Here is a 26,437-nt window from a genome sequence, read left to right as displayed (position 1 = left end):
GCCCCAAAATAATGATGTGACGAGTATCATTACGAATATTCATTAAACATAGACGAATGATAACCACGATACTAAGACCGAAGGAACTCATAAAAAAAATATCAAGAATAAATGTAACACACAGGACCACATAAGGATCGCATACATCTCCTCGACCACCTTTGTCTTCCAGCGGGGTCTGACCTCAGAATGACCCACGCGGGGCAAGCAAGAAGGGAGCAGAAAGGTCACAAGGGGGGGAGTTTGTGCTGACATTCGAGAACATCTGTTTTTTTCTGTTTGTTTTCTCTCGCAAGAGACGCGGAGAGAGAAGGTGCTCACGTTTTTGAGTTAAACACGGCCGTCTTTGTCTTCCCGCAGCACAAACAGATGGCCCATGAATGCTTGGAGGGTTAGGAAAGGTCGCGAGGAGGGGTCGCGGGGGTGTCTGCTTCTTCTCGCTCTGTTTGTGTTTTGTTGCCCGCTCGCAAGGAATGCGCAGAGAGGGGAGTCACGTTTTGAGTTAAGCACAAGCGCACATAGCGAATGAGCAGTCTGTCCGAGTTGCGCTCAGCGTTGCGACGGGGCTCGCAATGGAGCTGTGGCAGTCGTGCCTCGAGAAGAGATGGGACGACGAGACATCGTTAAAGGGGCAGCCTGAGAGCAGTCTGTCCGAGGCGTGCTCAGTCTTGCAACTCGGCTCGCGACGCAGCATTGCGACGGGGCTCGCAAGGGAGCTGGGGCACGTCGTGCCTCGAGAAGTGATGGAACGAGGAGGGGTCGTTCAAATCACAGAAGTCTGAGTTCAACCTGGGTCGGGGCTGTGTTTCAGCCGTGCTCCGGCTGGCGGAGCGTCGTGAGGAAACGAAACACCGATGCCGATAGCAGGTGTCGCTTCTCGCAGAACGAAGTTAAGTGCGAGTGAAGCTGGCAGCTGCACGAACAAGGGAAGCACGGAGCAGAGAGAGTGACGAGTGACGACAAGCAATCAACCTGTAAAAGGGCGGAGATCGCCAAGCGTCGACCAAGCGTGCAAAGCAGAGAGCGCGAAGCAGTGGAGAAAGCCTGGTCTAACGGCTGTGAGGAAGAGGACAGCGCCATCGAATGCGCCGTGTGTTTGAGGGCACACCTACCAACGACCAGTGTGAACAGACAAGACGTCCAGAGCGATGGCGAGCATCGTGCCGACTCAACAATCAATCGAGCAGTGGAGAAGCCGGGGGCTGCCACCAAGAGAGAGAAAGTGCCATCGAATGCGCAGTGTGTTTGATACTCAGACCGACCACCACCCAGTGAGCACAGCCGCGTCGTCCAGAGCCACAAGCCAACACAGCCTGAAGCAAGGGCGAGTGTCCGTGTAAAGTTGGCAACAATCAAGGAGAGAGCCACAGCAGCAGCACGACCCGGGCGTCACCGAGCGTCGTGCCAACTCGTCATCTAGCAGTAGAGGGAGAGAGAGCGCAAGAGCAGCACGACTCGGACGTCACCGAGCGTCGTCCCGACTCGTGGAGGAGCTGCGCGCTATCCGGCGACGGAATCATCGCGCACCACGTCACCGAGCGTCGTGCCAACTCGTCGTCCAGCAGTGGAGAGAGAGAGAGCGCACAAGCAGAGACACGTCCGAGCGAGGGAGCAGCAGGGGCTCGCGGCGGCCACGCCCAATCGAGAGGAACTTCTGGCCGCTGTTTGTATCCTCCCACACCACACAAGCTAACGACACAACTCCCGGCTCTAAGAATTAATTAATATTACAAGGGGACAACGCACACACAGCACGCACACGAATAAGACTTTCAAAAAAAATTATCTTTGCGTTTCAAAAAGGGTTGCCATTTCGAGGTGGTGCGTTTACTACCAACTGATCGTGCAAAGCAGTTGCTGCCGTCGAGTTACATGAAAAAGAAATGTTTTAGTCATTCATTTTCGTTAACTGCATAATCTTGCTCATGAATTATTGACGCATGTTTGACCTGCATGCTAGAATGTCACGTGTTTGTTTAGAATAAAATTGTTATCACAGAAGCATATCGAGTGTTCCTTCCAAGTCCATGCAAAACTGTTTTATTCTTGAGAACTGTATCCTGTGATGAGATCTGAAACTGGAGACCTAAAATAACATAAACACACTAAGATAATCAGTAAATGTTTAATCGATGATAATCGTGTTACCCTGATTGATACAACTCTGGATAAACGAAACTAAGCCTAATTATCATAACTTCTCACATTACCATAATCGCAAGCATCCGCATAAATTACTACGATTATCTCCGCGATTATCATAATTTATGCATATAATTACAAACATTATCATAATGTATGCATGTTAATACACACATTAACATAATTGATGCGATTTGCGCATTTTTCTGAAAATTATTAATTTTTATTATTTTTATCAAAATTTCATAACCCAACACATACAACACCTGGCATTGGGACTCCTAGAAAACGACAATCAATGGGACGAGACATTGAAGGAAGTGAAGGAATCAGATTCACCATCAAAAATCAGAACTCTCTTTGCAGTCATCCTGTTGTTTTGTGAACCATCAAATCCTAAAGATCTTTAGGAGAGCCACAAAGTCTGCATGTCTGAAGACTTTTTGAATAGACTTCCATGAGATAATTCTCAAATGACTTTGGAATTCACTGATGACATCTATGAGGCACTTATTATGATTGAAAAAAAAGTTTTGGAGATGATGGGAAAGTCTTTGTCAGAGATCGGCATGGAAAGTCCTTCACGACAGCAAGCAGTGAACATGACTCGAGAAATTCTTCGAGAGTTGCCATATGACTGACACAATGATGGATTATGTCGCGCAGATCGAGCAACTGTTGAATGCAGAGCAACAAACAATTCATCAAGTGGTTCTACGATGACATTACAGCAATGAAGGCGGAGTAATCTTCATCGACGCGCCTGGAGGAACTGGAAATACTTTTTTGATCAATTTGTTGCTGGCCCGCATCAGAGGAGAAAAAGAGATTGGACTTGGTGTTGCATCTTCTGAAATCGCTGCAACGCTGATGACTGGTGGAGGAACATCGCATTCAATGCTTATAATCCCGATTGACTTGGTCCATAGTTAAGCGCCCATTTGCAACATCAACAAAGGAATTGCAAAGGCCAAAGTACTACTGGAAGCTAAAGCGTTATTCTGGGATGAAATCTCGATGATACATAAGCAAGACATTCGTGGCAACAAAAATGTTATGGGCGGTTTGATTGTTGTCCTTGCTGGTGATTTTCGCCAAACGTTACCAGTGATTCCAAGAGGCACGATGGTTGATGAGATCAAAGCCTGACTGAAATCATCACAGCTTTGGAGAGACATTGTCATCGATGAAGAAACAGAGTAAACAGAAACCAAAAATGTTGTGTACGGCCAAGTGTTGAAATAATCACACTATGAATAAATAATTTGTGATGACTGAATTAGTTAAATTTATTTGTTTAGGCTTTTTTCTTTCTTGCAAGCATCAATTTTGTTCAGGATTATTCAGTGAAATATAAGGGAATATGAAATTAATCCACGACAAGAATCCCGGGCAAATCCGGGTAGTAAAGCTAGTATTTAACTAAATCCCACAATTTTAGCATTTGTGAAAATTTGGGTTTCTAGCCGTGTTCATGAATGTATGATTTCATCGAAGGCAAAATAGGAGCCTGAAAAATAGAATTTTATTTAAGATGGTCTCCTCATCGATTCGACAGCAGTGTGAGCTCTACTATCTTTTTTTATTATTTCCATTCTACGTGACTTTACCGAAAGAACCAAGAAGATGAATCCCTGCAGTCACGAAAGCTTTAAATCGAATTTTAATCGCCACTACTGGGTGGGATTCCACAAAACTTTAAGATCTTTCAACAAACTCCGGGATAAGAAGGCTCAGCTAATCGAGTCTCTCACCTTTCTGAAGAGATGCCGCGACTCTAAGGTAATACCAATCGCATTTACACTAAACTCTGCTGCTGTAACTTCTTCTAATGCTAAACGAATTCTGTCTAGAACTAGCTTAGCTCTTATCTCAAAGAAAATCAGACTTACGCGCACCGAACTAGACCAGTTAGACAAGACACTCTACAAATCACACTTATCTTTGACTGCAACAATGTCGATATCGGATTGGGAACATGTAGACAAAATTACTGCCTCTTCAGCTGCTGCTATGTCGACCAAATGTAAGGACAATTTGATTTCCAAATTTAACCGCCTCTCAAACAAGAGACCGGACCTACACACTGAAGATTTTGTCTTCAATGCCAGCTTCTCTTTGCCTATACCTGATCCTAACATTGCAGCAAGCGCAAGAGTACCAAGAGTCATCCTGGACGAAACCGATTTTGATAAAACCAAACTTGAGGCGAATATTGAAAGTTGCCCACACTCTATCCTGATTGAAAATTTGCGCATGACCACGTCATGGAATCGATTGCACCAGACCAAGGCAAAGTCTTTTACCTCAATCCAAGTGGAGGTCCGGGAACAAAACATACACTGTTTAATCTCATCCGGGACAAAATGCGATCCAAAGGAAACATCGCAATTGCTACTACCATGTCAGGAATAGCAGTCAATCTATTGAAAAATGGCCAAACTTGTCATTCTAGATAGTGTTCTGTTACTCTTGTTTTCATAACACAATTTTGAGTCATCAGAACTACGTCACGTGAGGTAGGAATGAGAGGTCTTGGTTCAGCCTGCATACGCATCTTATGTGTTATCGTGGACTCTGCTTCCCCCTATTATACATTTATTCCTACGCAATTCTTCCATAGCGCAGTATTCTTCAGGAACTCAACTACCGTGTTAATAGGAGAATAAACTACCTCTGGATATCAAACCGGAGTCCACTTGCAACTTCACTAGAATATGTTATGGGCCACTTTATACATAATGCTCATGTCTTTGTGATAGATGAAATCAGTGGCCCATCGATATATCTTTGAATTCCTTGATCGCTCATTGCAAGATGTATGTAAAAATAACCATGTTTTAAACCAACATGCGATTTACCAGAGCTGGAGAAACGTCTTCATACAGGTTCGCTAAATACTTACCGGATCTTAGAAATGGAAAGATTATCATGGAAACATTACTTTGCCAAGTCATAACTTGAATACCAAATGAATGCCTACTTCCATCTGAGAGCCACTGCGATCTCTGATTTTTGTCTGACCTGAAGGTTAACTAGAATGATGCTACATGGGTTGCAAACAATGTCATCATTGCTGTGACACAACAGTTACGTTGATTTGATAAATTAAATGATAAAACATTTTAATGGCGAAGAAAGTCTTCAAAAGCTTATACATTTGATTATAAACCATTTTATCCTATTGAATTGATCAACTTGCTCAACCAATATGGATTTCATCATACTTGCTCAATCTGAAAGTTAAATTATGCTTTGGAATTTCTAAACTGCAATGGAACATGCTATATATTTACAATGAACAATCACGTAATTGAAGCCATGGTTGCAAGGGAAGACCACTCTTTATCCATCGACTCCTCTGGCACCAGTTGAAAACATGTTTCTATTCTCGATAAGACTAAAACAATTTCCAATTCACCCCACTTTGGAGTCACCACCAACAAGAGCCAAGGACGAATACTGCAGACATTGGTAATCTTCGTCCCTTATGACAGTATATATTTTGCTATTGAATACCAGTAGCTTTTAGATTAGCCTTCATAGGTTACAATTGAAGGCTGAAGGCTACCCAAGCCCTCCGTAGGAGTTAGGAGCTGAGGGCCCGCTGGACCTAAAATTCACTTGTTTTATACTGTATTTGTATTGCATGTCATTTTATTGAAATATCATTGAAACTTGATTTGAAGCTTTCGTGACCGCAGGAATCCATAATCTTTGGTTCTTTTGGTCGAAACGTCGTGATCTATTATTGTTTCTACTAACGTGACTTTATCGAAAGAACCAAAGAGTATATCATTGAACATCAATTTGTACCAGACGAACTGTAATATATCAACACTCCCAAACCTTCAGGATCACAAAACAAAACAAGACTCGCTTTTAGTCAATTATCTACAAATTTTTACATTGAAATTGACGCACTTAACTTAACAGCTATCCTTTCACTCGAACAATACCTATGTCCTTCAATAAAAAAATACTAAGGATGTATAGGGCCGAGAGTAAAAAAACACTCATTCTACATGGGTAGCAAACCATGTTATCATTGCTGTGACACAACCGTATTGTTGATTTGATAAATTAAATGAGAAACCATTTTCATGGCAAAGAAAGTTTACAAAAGCTCATACTTTGGATTATGAACCATTCTATCCTACTCTTTGGTTCTTTCGGAAAAGTCACGTAGGTAAAAAAAATACTTCACGTTCATTTCGTTTGGCGGCTGTAATGACTGGCATATACAAATATGAGATAGTTAATACATTCACCTGGTCACAATTCAGTTTTGGATCGATATCATCTAGTGTGACAACAAATAGCCTTAGTGATTATTGGCTATTATACTTTTCATATTCTAGATTTGAAGTTTTCGTGACTGCAAGGATTCATACTCTGTGGTTCTTTCGGAAAAGTTACGTAGGTATAAAATAAAATAAATCACGACGTTTCGGGCGCAACACAAGCGTCCGTCATCAGGTGGGAAAGCATTGTCTGCTCCTGAGGCAGACTTTTTTTTAAAGGTTTGAAATGGGTGTAGCTCAAGGGTTATAAAGAAATGGCCGGGGCTAGTGATGTTAATGTGAGAAATTAGCATGTAACTGTAAGATAGAAGAGCGGCCTTCTAAATGAGGGCACGGAAGTGGCTATGTTAATGTGAGGGATTAGCATGTTGTTAAAGTGAGAAATTAGAGGACACGGAAGTGACTATGTTGATGTGAGGGATTAGCATGATGGTAAAGTGAGAAATAAGCATGTAACTGTAGAAAAGAAGCAGAAGAAAAGCAGCCTCCTCGACGAGGGAGTGCAACCCAACGGGTGTAATGCGAAGGGCCTGTGAGTATGAGAGTGTAATCCAAAAGACATGTGAGCATGAGAGTGCAATCCAAAGCCAAGAGAGTGCAATGCAACGGACATGTGAGCATGAGATATCTAAGAGAGAGGCATAGAGAGAGAGACACAGAGTCGAAATATATACAGTGAGGGAAAAAGTATTTGATCCCCTGCTGATTTTGTACGTTTGCCCACTGACAAAGAAATGATCAGCCTATAATTTTAATGGTAGGTTTATTTTGAACAGTGAGAGACAGAATAACAACAACAAAATCCAGAAAAACGCATGTCAAAAATTGTATAAATTGATTTGCATTTTAATGAGGGAAATAAATATTTGACCCCTCTGCAAAACATGATTTAGTACTTGGTGGCAAAACCCTTGTTGGCAATCACAGAGGTCAGACGTTTCTTGTAGTTGGCCACCAGGTTTGCACACATCTCAGGAGGGATTTTGTCCCACTCCTCTTTGCAGATCTTCTCCAAGCCATTAAGGTTTCGAGGCTGACGTTTGGCAACTCGAACCTTCAGCTCCCTCCACAGATTTTCTATGGGATTAAGGTCTGGAGACTGGCTAGGCCACTCCAGGACCTTAATGTGCTTCTTCTTGAGCCACTCCTTTGTTGCCTTGGCCGTGTGTTTTGGGTCATTGTCATGCTGGAATACCCATCCACGACCCATTATCAATGCCTTGACTGAGGGAAGGAGGTTCTCACCAAAGATTTGACGGTACATGGCCCCGTCTATCGTCCCTTTGATGCGGTGAAGTTGTCCTGTCCCCTTAGCAGAAAAACACCTCCAAAGCATAATGTTTCCACCTCCATTTTTGACGGTGGGGATGGTGTTCTTGGGGTCATAGGCAGCATTCCTCCTCCTCCAAACACGGCAAGTTGAGTTGATGCCAAAGAGCTCCATTTTGGTCTCATCTGACCACAACACTTTCACCCAGTTGTCCTCTGAATCATTCAGATGTTCATTGGCAAACTTCAGACGGGCATGTATATGTGCTTTCTTGAGCAGGGGGACCTTGCAGGCCTGCAGGATATCAGTTCTTCACGGCGTAGTGTGTTACCAACTGTTTTCTTGGTGACTATGGTCCCAGCTGCCTTGAGATCATTGACAAGATCCTCCCGTGTAGTTCTGGGCTGATTCCTCACCGTTCTCATGATCATTGAAACTCCACGAGGTGAGATCTTGCATGGAGCCCCAGGCCGAGAGAGATTGACAGTTCTTTTGTGTTTCTTCCATTTGCGAATAATCGCACCAACTGTTGTCACCTTCCCACCAAGCTGCTTGGCGATGGTCTTGTAGCCCATTCCAGCTTTGTGTAGGTCTACAATCTTGTCCCTGACATCCTTGGAGAGCTCTTTGGTCTTGGCCATGGTGGAGAGTTTGGAATCTGATTGATTGATTGCTTCTGTGAATAGGTGTCTTTTATACAGGTAACAAGCTGAGATTAGGAGCACTCCCTTAAAGAGTGTGCTCCTAATCTCAGCTCGTTACCTGTATAAAAGACACCTGGGAGCCAGAAATCTTTCTGATTGAGAGGGGGTCAAATACTTATTTCCCTCATTAAAATGCGAATCAATTTATAACATTTTTGACATGCGTTTTTCTGGAGTTTTTTGTTGTTATTCTGTCTCACTGTTCAAATAAACCTACCATTAAAATTATAGACTGATCATTTGTTTGTCAGTGGGCAAACGTACAAAATCAGCAGGGGGTCAAATACTTTTTTCCCTCACTGTATGCAGGTTGGATGGAAACATCACAGTCCGTTAAGCCTTAACCTGGTTATTGATCAACTGGCTCAACCAATATGGATTTTATCATACCATACTTGCTCAATCTGAAGGTTGCATTATGCTTTGGAATTTCTAAACAGCAATAGAACATGCTATATATTTACAATGAACAATCACATCATCGAAGCCATTGTTGCAAGGGAAGACCACTCTTTATCCCTCGACTCCTCTGGCACCAGTTGAAAACATATTTCCATTCTCGATGAGACTAAAACAATTTCCAATTCACCTCACTTTTGGAGTCACCGCCAATAATAGCCAACGATGAACACTGCAAAAAATTGGAATCTTCCTCCAATATTAGAGTATATATATTTACTAGGTTACAATGGAAAGCTGAAGTCCCCCAAAGCCTTCTGCAGGAGTTAGGAGATAAGGAGTTAGGAGATAAGGGCCCGCTTGGCCTAACCAAAGAGTATATAATTGAACATCAATTTGTACCAAATGAACTGTAATATATCAACACTCCCAAACCTTCAGGATCACAAAACAAAACAAGGCTCGCTTTCAGTCAATTTTTTACAAATGTATACATTGCAATTGCCGCACTTAACTTAACAGCTATCCTTTCACTCGAACAATACCTATTTCCTTCAATTCAAAAATACTAAGGATGTTTGGTCACAAGAGTAAAATAAAAACACTCATTCAAACACAAATTATTTAACGTTGCGCAATCTCCCAGACACTAAAATGTGGCACCGGTCTCAAGTTATTTAACTCTTTGATTGAAAACATATGCACATACCAACATACGCTTGTCGCATGGCCCGTTTAATAATATACGTATTTGCATATTTGATTGGGCGTGATATTCGTCACATAAATTAAATGTTTACGTTAATGATTTTTTTATCATGACATGTCTACTATGCATCTAAAGTGGACACCATGTATAATTAAGTTCCATCTCAATGGACTTTACAGCTGAAGTAATTGATCATCACATTTAAACGCATTTAAATTGGTATTTTGTGTTGAGTGCAACACTCATTCGGAGCAATACCAAGGTTGCAGATGTAGTTAATGCCTATTCTATGGAATGTATGGACTTTTTTCGCACCGTACGTAGCCAACCATGCTAATCAGAGGTGCTGTGTTTTCAGCACTTAAAACACATTGCAAAGTGTATACATTTGTAATGCGAGCGCAAGCGGAGTTCGCTGCTGGCCTTTGGGCCAATCACATGGGCCGGGGTATTGGCGGGCGGAGCCAGTATGGGGGCGTATGTGAAGGTCCCTGCTCACCTCGGGTCCAATCGGAAGCGAGGTGAGGTGGGGGCGGAACCTAGGGGCGGAGCCAGCAGGGCGCGATTGAGGGGCGAGATCTGGAAGGTTCGAAGGCACGTGGTGTGAGGGAGGAGACAGGGTCATGTAGTGAAGGGGATATAGGTGGGAGCCCGAAAGGGCTCCGGGTCAGTTGTTGGAGTGAAGAAGCCGGACCATGTTGGGTGGCCGCCGCGCCATCAGCCACGTGACTGATGGGGCTTCGGTACACCCGACGGCCAGCGGTGTGCGGAGCGTGGGGAGCTGGAGAGACTGACGGAAGAGCGCGTGCAGGGCGCGTCGCGAGGAGCGGCTGGTCCGGTGTCGGGACCAGCGGGGTGCGGGTGTTGACCTAAATAAAGAGTGACGGAGACCAAGCAGTGCGTGGCGAAGTCCTTTATTACACATTTTACGTTTTCTTTTGATTTTCAAGCGATAATTATTCAGATTTGGTTGGCACTGGAGTGGGTGTAACCATTAGCACACAGAGGAACAAACCCATCACCCGAATTCGATCTCCATTCATGGCCAACGCAATGATTATTACTATAACTTGACCTGGCCTCCCCTAGGTCGACTCTGCTTCAAATTAGTACCTGGTGCAGTGTATAAAGAAAAGACGGTGGGCGTGGTGCTGACCACCTCTCTGCCCCCTTCTTGTGTAGTCGCCGCTTCAAGGCTACGTCCGAGCAGGTGCGGTGGACAGAGGCTGAAGCGCTACGGGCACTTCCTACAGTGTTGGATGATACTGCCCTAGGTGCCTTTTACTCCATCCCAGCTGAGCATCGTCGGACGTTAACTCAAGCTCTTCGGCAGATGGCAGGGGTTTTTGATCCACCGTCTAGCATGTGTCACAAGTTTGCGGCCCGGCGACGTGAGGATTCCGAGACGCCTCTTGTTTTCCGCACCGCTCTTATTACGCTTGCGCAGGCAGCTTACCCTAGAATGGACAAGGAGGGGTTGAATGCCTTAGTTTTGGACCGCATGCTAGGGTTGGCCAAGGAGCTCAACATCGCACTTCCAACCACCGATGATGATGATGATTTGACGTCGCTGCGGGTCGCGAGGTCTATTCAGACCCACTCATTCGCAAGCGCAGGGCGAGGTAGTGGCGTGTGCAAGTCCAGCTAAGGAGGAATCGGACGATGAGGGGGAGCCCTCTCAGGCCTTCGCGTCCCTCAACTAGGGTGGCTGGAGGAAGACCCGTCCGGGGGCGGAGGGACGATCGTGATCAACAGACGGGGGCCTCATCCAAGCCTGCGTCGTCCCTCGCCGTGTTTTTCAAGTGCGGCAATCCGGGCCACATCTCCAAGGGGTGCCGTACCGATCCTGGGAGGACATCCCGGGCGCCTGCGTCTTCGGGGCATCCCTCCAACGGGCCGCAGGGCTCACAGGCGAGTCAGGCTGCACCTCACACTCGGCCCTCGCATTCACATCACGCATCTATGATGGATGTTAATCGCCACTCGCAGGGGGGAGGGCCGTCGGCTCGCACAGTGGGGCGCGTATGTCGAGAATCGGCGGCGGACATGTGGCCATTACGACCTGCTCAGTGGTCGGAGTCGGACCAACGTATTGTGGCGGCGGCCGCGGCTTCGTCAGCCGTCATTGGCTCATTGCAAGGGATGGAGGTGCGGATGCTGGTTGACATGGGTGCATCCGCTACCATTATATCCGGAACCATTTTTAAATGCTTGCCCACTAAATCGGCTAACCTCCGTCCAGTTGATGTCCCGTGTTTTGCGGCAAATGGCGGTTCCTTGGTATTGTGGTCCAAGTGTTGGCCACCGTGGCAATTGGCGATATTCAATTAACCGGGCCTGTGCTGGTCTCTAAATCATTGGCCGTTCCCTGCTTGCTCATTACGGATTTCCTGGGTAAAATGCCCCTAAAAATCCTCGTCGACCATGGGTGCCTGGAATTTCCCTCCCCCACTCGACTGGGAAGAGTAAACGTGGTGGATCCGGCGCTCGTGCGGGATACGGTTCGGATTCCCCCTGGAGCGCAAATGCTTTTGTGCCCTTGCGTCTCAAGCGGGACCTCGATAGGAAGGCCACCAAGGGAGGTGTCCTGTTGAGTCCATCCAATAAAGCGCGCCGGGGACTTGCGTTAGTGGGAGCCCAAACCATTGTCAGACATGACCAGCAGCCGTTCATTCAGATTCTAAATACTGGTCTGGAGTCCACTGTCATACAGGCGGGCACAGTACTGGCCCATGCATCGCCCGCAGAAACTGATGTCGGGGGGAACAGAGCCCCCGTGGGGGGTTATCACGGCTGCCAATAGAGGGGGTGATAATGACGGGGCATGGCTGGATGTGCTCTGTGAGGAAAGCCCTGACTTGTCAGCTCTGCAAAGGTCTGCATTGCGGGTGCTTCTTCTAAAGTTTGCGGACGTGTTTAACAAACACAAATACGACATTGGCCGCACGTCATTGGTCCATCACCACATTGACACGGGAAATGCGGCCCCCATTCGCCAAAACCCATACAGGTTAAGCCCTGCTGAGAAGGAGCACATTCGCACCGCGTTCGAGGAAATGCTAGCTGCAAGACATCATCGCTCCTTCTACTAGTCTGTGGGGGGCCCCTATTGTCCTCGTCAAAAAGCAGGATAGGACCTTGAGGTTCTGCGTGGACTTTAGGAAGTTGAACAAAGTCTCGGTTGCTGACGCATACCCGTTACCACGTATGGATGACTTTCTGGATGCCTTGTCGGGGGCTCAATTCTTTTCCACCCTCGACTTACTTTCTGGCTTTTGGCAGTTGCCGTTAGACGATAGTTCCAAGCCAAAAACGGCGTTTCATACCCCCCAGGGCTTGTTTGAGTTCAACTGCCTCCCCATGGGGCTACATTCCAGTCCGGCCACGTTCCAACGGCTAATGGAATTAGTTTTAGCAGGCCTCCAGTGAGATTCGTGTCTCATCTACCTTGATGATGTCATTGTTTTTGCATGAACGTTCGGGGAGCGCCTGCAGCGGCTGCGAGCGGTTTTCCTTAAAATGAGGGCGGCCGACTTGAAGTTCAAGCCACAGAAATGCCATTTCCTGAAAAAGTTGGTGCGATACCTTGGTCAGGTGGTCAGCGAATCGGGAATAGCGACGGACCCCGACAAAACAACGTGCGTGTGTAGGTGGCCGATCCCCAAAACGGTGGGCAACGTGCGCAGTTTTGTGGGGTTCGCCTCCTATTACCGCAGATTTGTGACTGACTTTGCCACTATAGGCAAACCGCTCCAAGTCCTCCTGCCAAGGGCCAAAAATTTTGTTGGGGAGTCGAAGAAGAGGTGGCATTTGTAGCTTTGCGGAAGGGGTTGGTCAAAGCGCCCCCTCTCCACTATCCCGATTTCTCACGACCCTTTCTCCTTGACACGGACGCCAGCGACACCGGGATTGGCGCTGTGCTATCCCAGGTCGTTGATGGTATCGAAAGAGTGGTGGCATATGGGAGTCGTGTGTTTATCACTGGCTGAACAACGATATTGTGTGACGCGCCGGGAATTGCTGGGCATCGTACATTTTGTGCAGGTATACCGTCCGTACCTCTATGGGAGGGCGTTTCAGGTGTGGTCGGATCACCCAGCCCTTCAGTATGCACTACGGGTGGAACAATCGTCCGGGCAACTATCGAGGTGGTTGGAAGTCCTGCAGGACTATACCTTTACGATCTTGTACAGGAAGGGAGTTCGCTATAATAACGCGGACGCTCTTTCAAGGTTACCGCCTCGCGCCTCATGTGCTTGCCTCACGGGTTTCGGGCGGTGTAGGAGTCTGTCAGACTAGTTGGCTCGGGCCGTGGTGGCATCGGCAGACGTTTTGCCGGCTGATACAGTCCAAATGCGGGATTGGACGCTCGGTCTTACTCATGATGAATGGGGGAAACTCCAGATGGAGGACGCCTCCCTACTCAGACTGTGGAGCCGCGTCGGTAAAGTAGAGGGTCGGGGTGCCAGACGAGGAGGTTCACCGGTTGTTCTGGACGAGGGAGTGCTCATGAAATGGGACGCTGACCTTCAACGCTATGCACTGGTATGGTAGTTCCACGCGTCCTATGGGGGGAGGTTATATGGCTGCAGCACGAACAGTTGATGCACCGTGGGGTTCGTAAGACATTGGCTACCCTGAAGTTTCATTTTTTTTGCCTGGGCATGGCCGATAATGTGCATACCATTTTGCAAGGGTGCACCAAATGCGCTCACCGGAAATCTCCCTCGAGGACAGATCGTCCGCCTCTGAAGTCCATTGTTGTGTCACGGGTGAACGAACTCGTCACACTGGATATCCTCGGTCCATTTCCCACCACACCGTGGGGGAACAGATATTTATTGCTTGGTGTAGAATATTTGACCCGTTGGACAATGGCCTGGCCACTACAGAACCAATCGGCGCAGGTCATTACGGACGCGTTCCTTCAGCGTTACGTGCTGGATAAGGGCACTCCTGAACGTCTTTTAACGGACCAGGGCAAACATTTATCCTCCAAACTGCTGAAGGATGTCTGTGGCCAATTGGGTACCCAGAAGGTCCGCACGTCTCCCTATCATCCTCAGATGGATGGCATGGTGGAGAGGTTACATAGGACCCTGACTTCAATGTTATGTCAATGTGTCAACGAATCCCAGTCCGACTGGGAATTGCACATTCCAGGGGTGCTCGCCACGTACATGTCCGTTCCGCACGCCTCTACCGGGTTTTCCCCGTTTTTTTTATGTATGGGCGGGAGCGCGACCCACCAATTGACGTGCAGCTCAGACCGACACAACAATGTGCTAAAATGGCTGACCCCATGCAACTTACCCTGCAACGGTTGGCAGAGGCTCGAGAGGCGGCTAAGGGCAACTCGGCCCTGAGGCAGGCGGCCAACGAACGGCTTTTCAAACCAAGCCTGTCCTCGACAATATGGGCACCGGGAGACAGAGCGTGGCTCCACTGCCCCCAGGTCCCAATGGGCACCTCCCCCAAATTGCACAGGCCATGGCAGGGGCCTGTGGAAGTGGTGTAAGTAAGGAGTCCTCAATGTGTGCGGGTTCAATTGGGTCGTTGCCATTGGTTTGTGTACCCGTCGCGGCTGAAACTTTTTTTTCACCTGATGTAGACTCGTCATCTCCACTTTCTGAGGGCTGGGTGTCGGGTCGGCCTGACGAGCTGGAGCGCGCGTCGGCTGATGTTTCACCTCAGGAAAGTTGTGTGATTCCGCCCACAGGGCCCACGCGCCTAGTGCCCTCGACGACGCAGGGGGTTCCGGTCCACGGAGAACGGGGAAGTCCGAGGACACCATCACCTGACCAGCCGCTTGACACGCTCCCGCCTCGGGAGATGCCAGGGGCTTCGGGTCATCCTCCGGCCGTTCCCGGATCCTCCAGGGGACTTGTGGGACCCTCGCTTGACGGACCAGCTTCGAGGACTCGGGGCAAAGACTGCGCGGTTTAAATGACCATCATTTAGAGTCCAGGAGCACCGGCACTCGTCAGTCATAGGTGCCAACTGCGGCCACATGGGTCAATGGCTGATCCGGGCTCATCGTGTGTTCGGGTGCGGCAACACAAGTGCGGGGAGGGGGGGGGGTGTGTTGCCTGGGTGATGGGTCGGCCTTGTAAATAGTTATAACCTTTGGGGGGCGCAATTGACCCCGGTATGCTCTCTTGTTCGCCGTGTTCTGTATATTGTGTAAATAAGTATTTCGCTTAGTTCTGGTTGTTATTATTGTTATTGTTGTTGCGTTGATGTTGGCGGCCCACATGTAGCGTTGTATATGTAGGTTGGTCAGCCGAGACGGCTGAGTTTCATAAAGGGGGGGGAGGGTGATGTAGGGACGTAAATGGCATCCCTGGGGTGTGACTATTGTGAGGAGACGCGCTCCCTTACCTGCACTTGCCTGCCGATAGGGACTTGAGGGGCCTGTCACGTTGGCTCAGGTGCCATCGGGAGAGTCAGGGGAAGTGACGTGGCAAGAGGCGGGGTGGGACCACGCGGGGAAGGTAAAGGGAAGAGGCGGGGCCTTGGGACAGTGTGGGAGAGTGAGTGTGGGGCTCCGGGGGTGCATGGTCACGCCGGTGGAAGCGGGAGCCGAGAGTGTTGAGGCTCCAGGCATGAAGAATCCTCCCTCTCTCTCGTTGGGGTGTAGAATAGCCTTGTTGTAGCTGTTACTGTTAAGTGAATAAAGTGTGGTGCCTCCTATCCCAGTGTGTGCCACGTCAGACACGCATTACACTTGTGTTGCGATCGAAACGTCGTGATCTATTATATTTTTTCTATCTACGTGATGTTACCGATAGAACCAAAGAGTATGGATTCCTGTAGTGATGAAAGCTTCAAATCAAGATTTCAATCATGTTCGCTATTAATAGCAATGCTTATTCATGAAGAGTACCTTATGAAATGAATTGTGTAATGTAATGTAGAGGCTGCATTATTTGGATTTACCTTCGCAAATGTGGAGGTTTTGCTGCAGGTGCTGGCTTAATATGGCTTTTTGTTTCACAAGGCTTGTCAATCTGGTTATCGTCAAATTCTCGATTTATAGGAACTCTTGATGGGATTCTGAAAAATAATTGGACAATTAAACATTACCAAACGTCATGTAGACAGGCATCCTCTTCCCACATGTTTCGTCTTCTAGCGTCATCTGTCCGATATGTCATGCTGAACTAAAGTATGTGCCACAAATATTAGTTTTGTTCCAAAACTTTGCAGACTTCTTGATAATAACCTGCCAGATCTTGTATTAAATGTTCCGTACAAGAAATTCTGCAGTTTCCTGTAATGGTAACATCCAAGGTGCACATACTGTAATGGAGCGTGTGAGGTTTGTTTGTTTCTGTTCAGATTTTGTTTTTTTAAAGCCTATTTTTACGCGTAACATTTGAAATATTACTATTAATTTAAGTATGTATTTTGTTTTCATATTTATTATAAAACGGGACGTATTTAAAAATAGAAATCGTGATGTAATGCACCATACAGTATAAGGCCACCATTGATCGATTTACGACAATTCATTTACGACCCATCTTCCAAAATGACGAAACACATTTGAACAGTTTCTACTGTGTAACGTAAAATAAAGTCAGCGGTTGGTAATAATTTAAAAGGCCAAATCATCTTAACCAGAGGAAAGAAGGCAAAGTAAAACATTTGTAAAACATTTATAACTAAATTTGTGCCAATTTCAGGAAAAATCTCATGTTTATTACCGCATTTTAAAATTAGCACTGGTGGCCTATCGATTTATAGCACAAGGGGGCTGCTTTTTAAGATGTTATAGCATTAAGAATGGTGAATACTTTATATCCTAATTATACAACAGAACATACCTCTGTTTGTTTGTGTGAAGCAGCAAAAACTCTCGAACGCTGAGCTCTGGCGTCATGAAATTTGCACAGCTTATGCTGTCTGGAATTTCTAAGTCAACGCGACTATTTTCAGCTCGCTACGTCATTTCCTTCCCGAGTTGCCAAAATCGACCGTACGTATAATAGGGTTACGGTTGAATTTCCTTAAGTTCATTCTTAATCATTTTGTTCAGTCAGAGATTATTATGATTGTAAAAGTGTTCTAACGTTCTGTTTCCTCATCGCGTGTTTCATTATTGAAAGATTTACAATTAAAGTTTGTTTAAATTCTAGCAAAAGTTTTGAGATTTTTGAATAAGGACACGCTAAGGTAAATCAATATTGCTGAGTCGAATCAACATAGCGTAAAATTTGAATGTTTGCTTGATAACGTTTTTGTGACATTCCCTACATAATCCATACATTCCATACATTCCGTTGCTTATACTCGACTAATATTTGTGACAGCAATGCCCAAAAAGAAGAGACCAATTTTTTTCCATCAAACTCAAATTAACACAAAACGTCAACCTGTCACGAGCCATATAATCGGAAGATAAAAGATCACAAGAACGTGAAGCAAATAAAATTCAACAAGCTGTTCGACTAAGCTTCGAAACTGCTGAGGAAACAGAGGCGTGACTTGCTGAACAACGATTGCGAACTGCTACAAGACGAAGCAACGAGACTGCTGAAGAGACGAACGAGCGCCGAACGTCCGGGCGCCCACGAACTTCAAACTCGAGAGATATTGAAAGCGAGGAGCAGCGACATCAACCAATTAAAAGTGATTTACTTGCTCACCAGAACCAAATTTTGGCTGAAACTGTTGAAGTTCACAGAGATCGCCTCAAACAGGAGAGAATGAAGCCTAACGGGCATGAAACTGGCTATATTTGAAGGACGAAGCATTTAATTATCATCCTGAATTGGATTATTCAAACTTTCCTCCGATTGTCATTGGTAGCATGCCTTTGGAATGCACTTTTTGCGATGCGCTCAAGTTTGAAGGCGAAACACCAGAATTGTGCTGTTCTGGTCGAAAGATTTGATTGCCAGAGCTTCCGGCATTGCATGAGCCATTGAAGAGCATTATGAATGGTGATCATCCGAAGTTGAAAGAATTTCAAAGCCTGATCCGCAAATACAATTGCAGTTTTCAAATGACTTCGTTTGGAACATCTGTGCCTATGCCTCAGTCAACTGGATTCATACCAACTTTTAAAAATCAATGTCAAGTGTTCCACAAGGCTGGCTATCTCCTATCGGTGCCCAACGAAGAGTCAAAGTTCCTACTAATGTACTTTCTTGGTGACGAAGAAACTGAAGCGCAAAGTCGTTGTGCTGTCATTCATGGCACCAATAAAAGCAAAAGATGCTTCACGAAAACAATCACTACGTTAAGCAATTCAAAATGGCACTTCACGATAATCCAAATGAAGACCTATAGAGTATCTTTAAGGCAAACAAGAAACCAGCACAAGGCCATGCACGTGTTATTAATGCACCGGTAGTTAATGAAGTAGCCATCATCATTGCTGGAAATGATTTTGAAAAACGCGATATTGTTTTGACTATGCGTAACAATGACCTTAAGAGTATTTCCCAGACGCACATTTCGTATGACGCCTTGCAATATCCGCTGATGTTTCCACGTGGCGAGGACGGATATGCCACCAACATCAATCAAGTTCAGCTAGGAAATTCAAATAAAGCCAACAAAATGGTGTCGGCAATGTCGTACTACGCCTTTCGATTGATGGTGCAATCGAATGAGAACCGATTGCTAAATTACCGACAGTTACTGCATCAATATTTGATTGACATGTATGCTATTATTTAGACTGAAAGATTGCTCTTCATCCGATTTAACCAAAATAAGCTTCATGTTGATGAATACATTCACTTGAAAGATGCGATTGTGAATGATAGCAATGCAGAAAATCACAGCAAGTTAGTGATTCTGCCATCAACTAATACCGCAAGGGCCAAGAAACATGCATGAATATGAACAAGATGCCATCACCTACGTTCGTCATGGAGCAAAGCCATCCTTATTCATCACGTACACGTTAAATCCGATTTGTAAAGAGATGGAAGAGAATTTGATTAAGAGCCAATCAAAAACGGACCGACATGATTTGGTGGCAATAATTTTCCAGCAGAAGCTCATCAATTCATGAATTTTCTCATCCAAGGCGAAGTTTTTGGCTTGGTTAAATGTTGGCTTTATTCCGTCGAATGGCAAAAGAGAGGTCTTCCACATGCACACATTTTGAATTGGTTGACGAATGGACTCAAAACAAATCAAATCGATGGCATCATATCTGCTAAAATTCCCAATCCCGACACTGATAAGAAGCATCACGACATCGTCATTGAAAACATGATACATGTTCCTTGCGGGAATTTGAATTGGCAGTCCCCATGCATGAAGGATAAGATGTGCAGCAAGATATTTCTACGTCAATTCATAAAGGAATCGCAAACATTAACAGATGGCTACCCATTGTATCGTCGCTGTAAACCTGAAGACGGTGGACAAATGACAACCATCAAAATTAAGTCAGATGATGTAGAAATTGATAATCGCTGGATCGTTCCATACAGTCCTTTGCTTCTGAAGATGTTCGATGCCCACATCAACGTTGAGTGCTGCAACTCAATAAAATCGATTAAATACATCCTTAAGTATGTCCACAAGGGATCCGATCAAGGAGTTTTTACTACGACACATAACAATGCCGAAATTGATGAAATCTCTGAGTACAAAGCAGGCCGATACATCTCCAGAAGTGTAGCGGCGTGGCGCATTTTTGGATTTTCAATTCAAGAAACGATACCCAACAGTCATGCATCTTCATGCTCACCTCGAAAAAGGTCAGCACATCTATTTTAACCAAGGCAATTTGCTAAATCCTTTGGACAATTCACCAAACACAACATTGATAGGATTCTTAGAGCTATGCAAAACAGACGATTTTGCAAAAACACTGCTCTATTGCGAAGTTCCGAAGTATTACACATGGAACAAGTCAAATAAAGTCTTCAGTCCACGCAAACAAGGTGCAATTGTTGAAGGACATGTTGGCATTAGATTTGGCGATGCTCTTGGCCGTGTTTACACAGTCCACACCCGAAACTTCGATTACTACTACTTGAGAATGTTGTTGCACAAAGTCAAAGGCCCAACTTGCTTCAAGGATCTCCGAACAGATTGCCTGGCATTGGGACTCCTAGAGAACCACAATCAATGGGACGAGACATTAAAGGAAGTGAAGGAATCAGATTCACCATCAAAAATCTGAACTTTCTTCGCAGTCACCCTGTTGTTTTGTGAACCATCAAATCCTAAAGATCTTGGGGAGAACCACAAAGACTGCATGTCTGAAGACATTTTGAATAGACTTCCACGAGATAATCCTCAAATGACTTTGGAATTCACCTACAAACTGGCTCGTTTTTTGTCTGAAATCCTGCGGCCTTTCACTGGAAAAACCACCTCTGCGGTACTAAACTCTATTCACCTGGTATCGACAATCAAGGGAATCTCCCTGTCCCCAGACGACCTGCTTGTCAGTTTTTATGTGGTTTCCTTTTTCACCAAAGTTCCTGTACCTGACACCATCGCAATCATTGAAGACTTGGTTCATCAAGGACTGAATACTGAGATACCCCCCCCTGGTGAGACACTGCTTAACCAATACATACTTCACCTGGAATGGAACTTTCTACAAACAAACTGCGTGCACCCCAATGGGCTCCCTCCTATCTCCGGTTGTAGCCAACATTTTCATGGAGAAATTTGAGACTGACGCCATCCAGACTGCCACTCTACGCCCGACCTTATGGAAGAGGTCCGTAGATGACACTTTTGTCATGTGGCCACATTGCCGGCCTGCTCTAGACCAATTCCTCGACCACATCAATTCCATACATCCAGCCATCAGATTCACCATGGAAGTCGAAAAAGATGGCAAGCTACACTTTTTTGATGTCCTAATTAAAAGGAGACCTGATGGTTCAATGAGCCACTTTGTCTACAGGAAAGCTACCCATACGGATGTTTACCTAAAACCGGATTCCCACCACCATCCATCCCAGAAGAATTCCCTCATCAAGACTCTACACCATAGACCCCAATGCATCTCCGACCAGGAACACATTGCCAGTGAACTCAAGCACGTACGCCAAGCTCTTAAGGCTAATGGTTACTCCGACTACACAATCCGCAAAGCCATCACTCTAACCATCAAGAAGGATCCTGTTGAGGAGCCATTCAAAACCATCACCTTACCCTACATTGCTGGGGTCACAAAAAAGATCTCCAAAATCCTGAATAAACACAAGATCCATTTCCTATTGAACACAGTACATAAAATCCGTGATCTGGTCCCGTCTGTAAAATATGTGGTTGCAGACATACAGTACCCTGGCGTCTACAAACTTAGTTGCCTCTGTGGTAGCAGTTACATTGGAGAAACCAAACGACATGTCTCGGACCGCATCTGTGAACATAAAGCAGACCTGAAACACGGTAGGACAAACACCTCAGCCGTGGCAGATCACTGTTACAATTCAGTGGGCTCACATTACATTGACTTCTCCAAGACAGAGGTTCTCTGCAAGCCATCTGGCTACCATGAGAGATTCGTTCATGAGGCGATCCACATATATAAACACAGAGACAATTTCAACCGAGAAGATGGATTTTGGCTCAGCAATCATTGGAAGGATGTAATAAACCATTTCGGATCTTAACTGATTGTGTTCACATTTACGGTGACTTTCAGACCGCAGTCCACTCACTGGCATTGACTATATATCTTTTGTATTCTCCGCTGGAGAGGCACAGAGAGAAGAACAAAGCTGTGCACGTGTCGTTCCTTGACCTTGAAAAGGCATTTGACAGGGTCCCCAACGACCTCATCTGGCACTCGCTTCGATCCCATGGAGTTCCTGAAACCTACGTGCATTGGGTGCAACTCCTATACAAGAACGTCACCAGTGCAGTCAGGTGTGCAGTGGGCATATCACCGCCATTTCCCATCAGCGTTGGAGTGCACCAAGGATCGGCCCTGTCACCACTCCTGTTTATCCTGTGCATGGACACGATCACTGCCGACCTGCACACGCCCCTTCCATGGTCAATTCTCTACGCGGATGACGTCCTCCTCTCAGATGAAGAGAGAGGAGAAGTGGAAAGACAAACGCGCCTGTGGAAGGAACGTTTAGACGAAAACGGGATGAGGTTCAACATCAAAAAGACGGAGTATATGGAGTGTGGCCCCCAAACCGACGGCACCATCAGCATTGACGGAGAAGATCTGAAGAAAGTGACGGACTTTAAGTACCTGGGCTCCACCATCAGCTCAGATGGTAGCATCACGACTGATGTGAGGTCACGAGTCAATGCGGCGAGGATGAAATGGAGGCAAGTCACCGGAGTCCTCTGTGATCGGAAAATGCCGGATAGGCTGAAGGGAAAAATATACAAGACCATCGTCCGACCGGTGGCACTCTATGGATCCGAGTGCTGGCCAGCCACAACTGTACACGAACAAGCTCTCCACACCATGGAGATGAGGATGCTCAGATGGAGCCTCGGGCTCACTCGATGGGATCGTGTCAGGAACGAAGACGTTCGGAAGCGACTTGGTGTGGCCCCCATTGCGGACAAGATGCTTGAGGCAAGGCTTCGGTGGTACGGCCATGTGATGCGAAGTGAAGAGTCATCAGTGGCCAAGACTGCCGTGCGTATTGAGCCAGAGGGCCGCCGTCCATGCGGACGTCCGAAGAAGCGATGGATGGATCGAATAAAGGAAGACATGAAGACGGTCAACGCATCCCCTGAAGATGCCCTGGACCGAGCCAAATGGAGAAGACAATGCCGAAAAGCGGACCCTGCGCCACAGCGGGAACAACGCTAGGAAGAAGTATTCTCCGCAGGGAATGGAGTCTTTGCTCCGCTGCAAGTCTCCTTCCACCACTCTCCCATTGACATATTTCGTTGCTTCCTCTTAGTACCGTTCACGCGACAGTCAATGGTATAGTGCAGGGGTCGGCAACCAAAATAACAAGAAGAGCCATTTCTTTCCAATTCGGTACAAAATTCAGTATTTCAAGAGCCGCAATGCATCGGAGTACATACGTACTCATCGTCAAGAAGCAGCCCGTAAAGAGCCGCATGCGGCTCCGGAGCCGTAGGTTGCCGACCCCTGGTATAGTGTATAGCAGATTGTATAATAATAAAGAGTATACAAGTGTAATGTTTAATATAATGTATAAGGTAATATATAGTATCGTAATTGTATAGTGAATACACAGCAGTGTGGTATACAGTAGGGTGGGTAGAATAATACATAGTGCAATATTACAATGTATAGGTGGTGTATAGTAATGCAGTATATAATTTAATGTTGGGTTTGTCTATGGCAGTATATAGTACAGGGTAGATCCGTGTGATGTAAGGAAAAAGTTTAGCTGGAGGCATATTATATTATTTGCGACGTAGAATTGTAATGTATGACTTACTGTTAGTAGCTCAGCATATTGGAGAGTATATTTAGTATATTGATGATATTGATGTAGTTTATATTTTAGTTTTTTACGTGGTGGTTTGGCTGCTGCAGCTCCTTAATATTAAAACTCCTTCCCTTTATTACTGCTAACCCTATTTCCTCCCTTTGTTGCTGCTAATCCTACATAATGATCGGGCATAATATGACTTTGAGACCCCCCCCCCCCACCTCCTACGCATTCCACAAGTAGTGACTAATCCCATATCTGCATTTTCCATAAATATGCTAAATTCCTCTGTTGATATGCAAATTTCTTTGTCAAGGCGCCCTTCCTCCTCTAAACCAGCTTAAATATACGCTGCCAAGCTTGGTGGTGTTCATTCAGACGCTGTCTTTCCGACAGACCTGTTCTTCACCTGAGGACGGCTGCTTGCGTTGTGGCCGAAACGTCGTGAGAATTGTATTTTATCATGTTTAATTTTAATTATTTTATTATTTCCCTTCTACGTGACTTTACCGAAAGAACCACGAAGATGATTCCCTGTAGTAATGAAAGCTTTAAATCAACAATATGAGGCATTTATTATGATTGAAGATAAAGTTTTGGAGATGATTGGAAAGTCTTTGTCAGAGATCGGCATGGAAAGTCCTTCACGATAGCAAACAGTGAACATGACTCGAGAAATTCTTCGAGAGTTGCCATATGACTGACAAAATGATGGATTACGTCGCGCAGATCGAGCCACTGTTGAATGCAGAGCTTCAAACAATTCATCACGTGGTTTTATGACGACATTACAGCAATGAAGGCGGAGTAATCGGAGTAATCTTCATCTACGCGCCTGGAGGAACTGGAAATACTTTTTTGATCAATTTGTTGCTGGCCCGCATCAGAGGAGAAAAAAAGATTGCACTTGCTGTTACATCTTCTGACATCGCTGCAACGTTGATGACTGGTGGAGGAACATTGCATTCAACGCTTCAAATCCCGATTGACTCGGTCCATAGTTAAGCGTCCATTTGCAACATCAATAAAGGAACTGCAAAGGCCAAAGTACTGCTGGAAGCTAAAGCGTTATTCTGGGATGGAATCTCGATGATACATAAGCAAGACATTCGTGGCAACAAAAATGTTATGGGCGGTTTGATTGTTGTCCTTGCTGGTGATTTTCGCCAAACGTTACCAGTGATTCCAAGAGGCACGATGGTTGATGAGATCAAAGCCTGACTGAAATCATCACAGCTTTGGAGAGACATTGTAACCGATGAAGAAACAGAATAAACAGAAACCAAACATTTTGTGTACAGCCAAGTGTTGAAATAATCACACTGAATAAATAATTTGTGATGACTGAATTAGTTAAATGTATTAGTTTAGGCTTTTTTCTTTCTTGCAAGCATAATTTTTTTCTGGATTTTGCAGTGAAATATAAGGGAATATTAAATTAATCCACGACAAGAATCCAAGTCCCGGGAAAATCCGGATAGTTAAGCTAGTATTTAACTAAATCTCACAATTTTAGCATTTGTGAAAATTTGGGGTTCTAGCTGTGTTCATGAATGTATGATTTCATCGAAGGCAAAATAGGAGCCTGATAAATAGAATTTTATTTAAGATGGTCTCCTCATCGAGTCGACAGCAGTGTGAGCTCTACTATCTTCGCATGGTTATATATCACAAAAATGAGGAAACATCTTACAAACCGTGAGCACAATTCACGGAGAACAGTGAATTATTTCAACTCGGACCTACAGACTATAATAATTATAACCAGCATATTTACGCAATGAAAGGGATCAATAAATGAAAGAAGTCAATGCCATTGGATTTAGGCCTCAACTACATGGATTCGCCACTATCATCCTCAACTGAACTCCAAGCTGAACCATTGGTTTTCTGGAAAAAATTTAAGTGAAATTTAAAAAAAGATTTTCTTTCGTCTTAAAGTGTAAGGATAAGGACTTTGTCTTCAATGCAAGCTTCTCCGGGACAAAATGCGATCCAAAGGAAACATCGCAATTGCTACTACCATGTCAGGAATAGTAGTCAATCTATTGAAAAATTGCCAAACTTGTTATTCTAGATAGTGTTGTGTTACTCTTGTTTTCATAACACAATTGAGTCATCAGAACTACGTCGCGTGAGGTAGGAATGAGAGGGTTTGGATCAGCCTGCATACGCATCTCACGTGTTATCGTGGACTCTGCTTCACCCTATTATACATTTATTCCTACGCAATTCTTCCATAGCGCAGTATTCTTCAGGAACTCAACTACCGTGTTAATAGGAGAATAGACTACCTCTGGATATCAAACCGTAGTCCACTTGCAACTTCACTAGAATATGTTATGGGCCACTTTATACATAATGCTCATGTCTTTGTGATAGATGAAATCAGTGGCCCATCGATATATCTGAATTCCTCGATCGCTCATTGCAAGATGTATGTAAAAATAAACATTTTTTAAACCAAAATGCGATTTACCAGAGCTGGAGAAAATTCTTAATCCAGGTTCGCTAAATACTTTCCGGATCTTGGA

The 26,437-nt window shown here is 45.3% G+C and overlaps 1 protein-coding gene across 4 annotated transcripts in view; it reads right to left on the bottom strand.

Moving 5' to 3' along the window:
* LOC133360730 (interferon-induced very large GTPase 1-like) overlaps window positions 1–26,437 on the bottom strand; it is a 112,606-nt gene that overhangs the window by 64,406 nt on the left and 21,763 nt on the right. For 3 of the 4 annotated variants that reach the window (XR_009757294.1, XM_061579527.1, XM_061579529.1), the window contains exon 5: window positions 16,468–16,584. The exons of the other annotated variant lie outside the window; for it this stretch is intronic. Coding sequence is in view for 2 of the 3 variants with exons in the window: in XM_061579527.1 (XP_061435511.1) it covers window positions 16,468–16,584 (117 nt within the window). In the remaining variant the exon portion in view is untranslated. The remainder of the gene's footprint in view (window positions 1–16,467; window positions 16,585–26,437) is intronic. 4 annotated transcript variants of the gene reach the window in all.

This window comes from Lethenteron reissneri, chromosome 69, assembly GCF_015708825.2.
Source record: "Lethenteron reissneri isolate LAM-NWPU_2019-01 chromosome 69, ASM1570882v1, whole genome shotgun sequence".
Taxonomy (NCBI): Eukaryota; Metazoa; Chordata; class Hyperoartia; order Petromyzontiformes; family Petromyzontidae; genus Lethenteron; species Lethenteron reissneri.
Note: the sequence above shows the minus strand (reverse complement) of the source record. Positions and strands in the feature narration are given on the sequence as shown.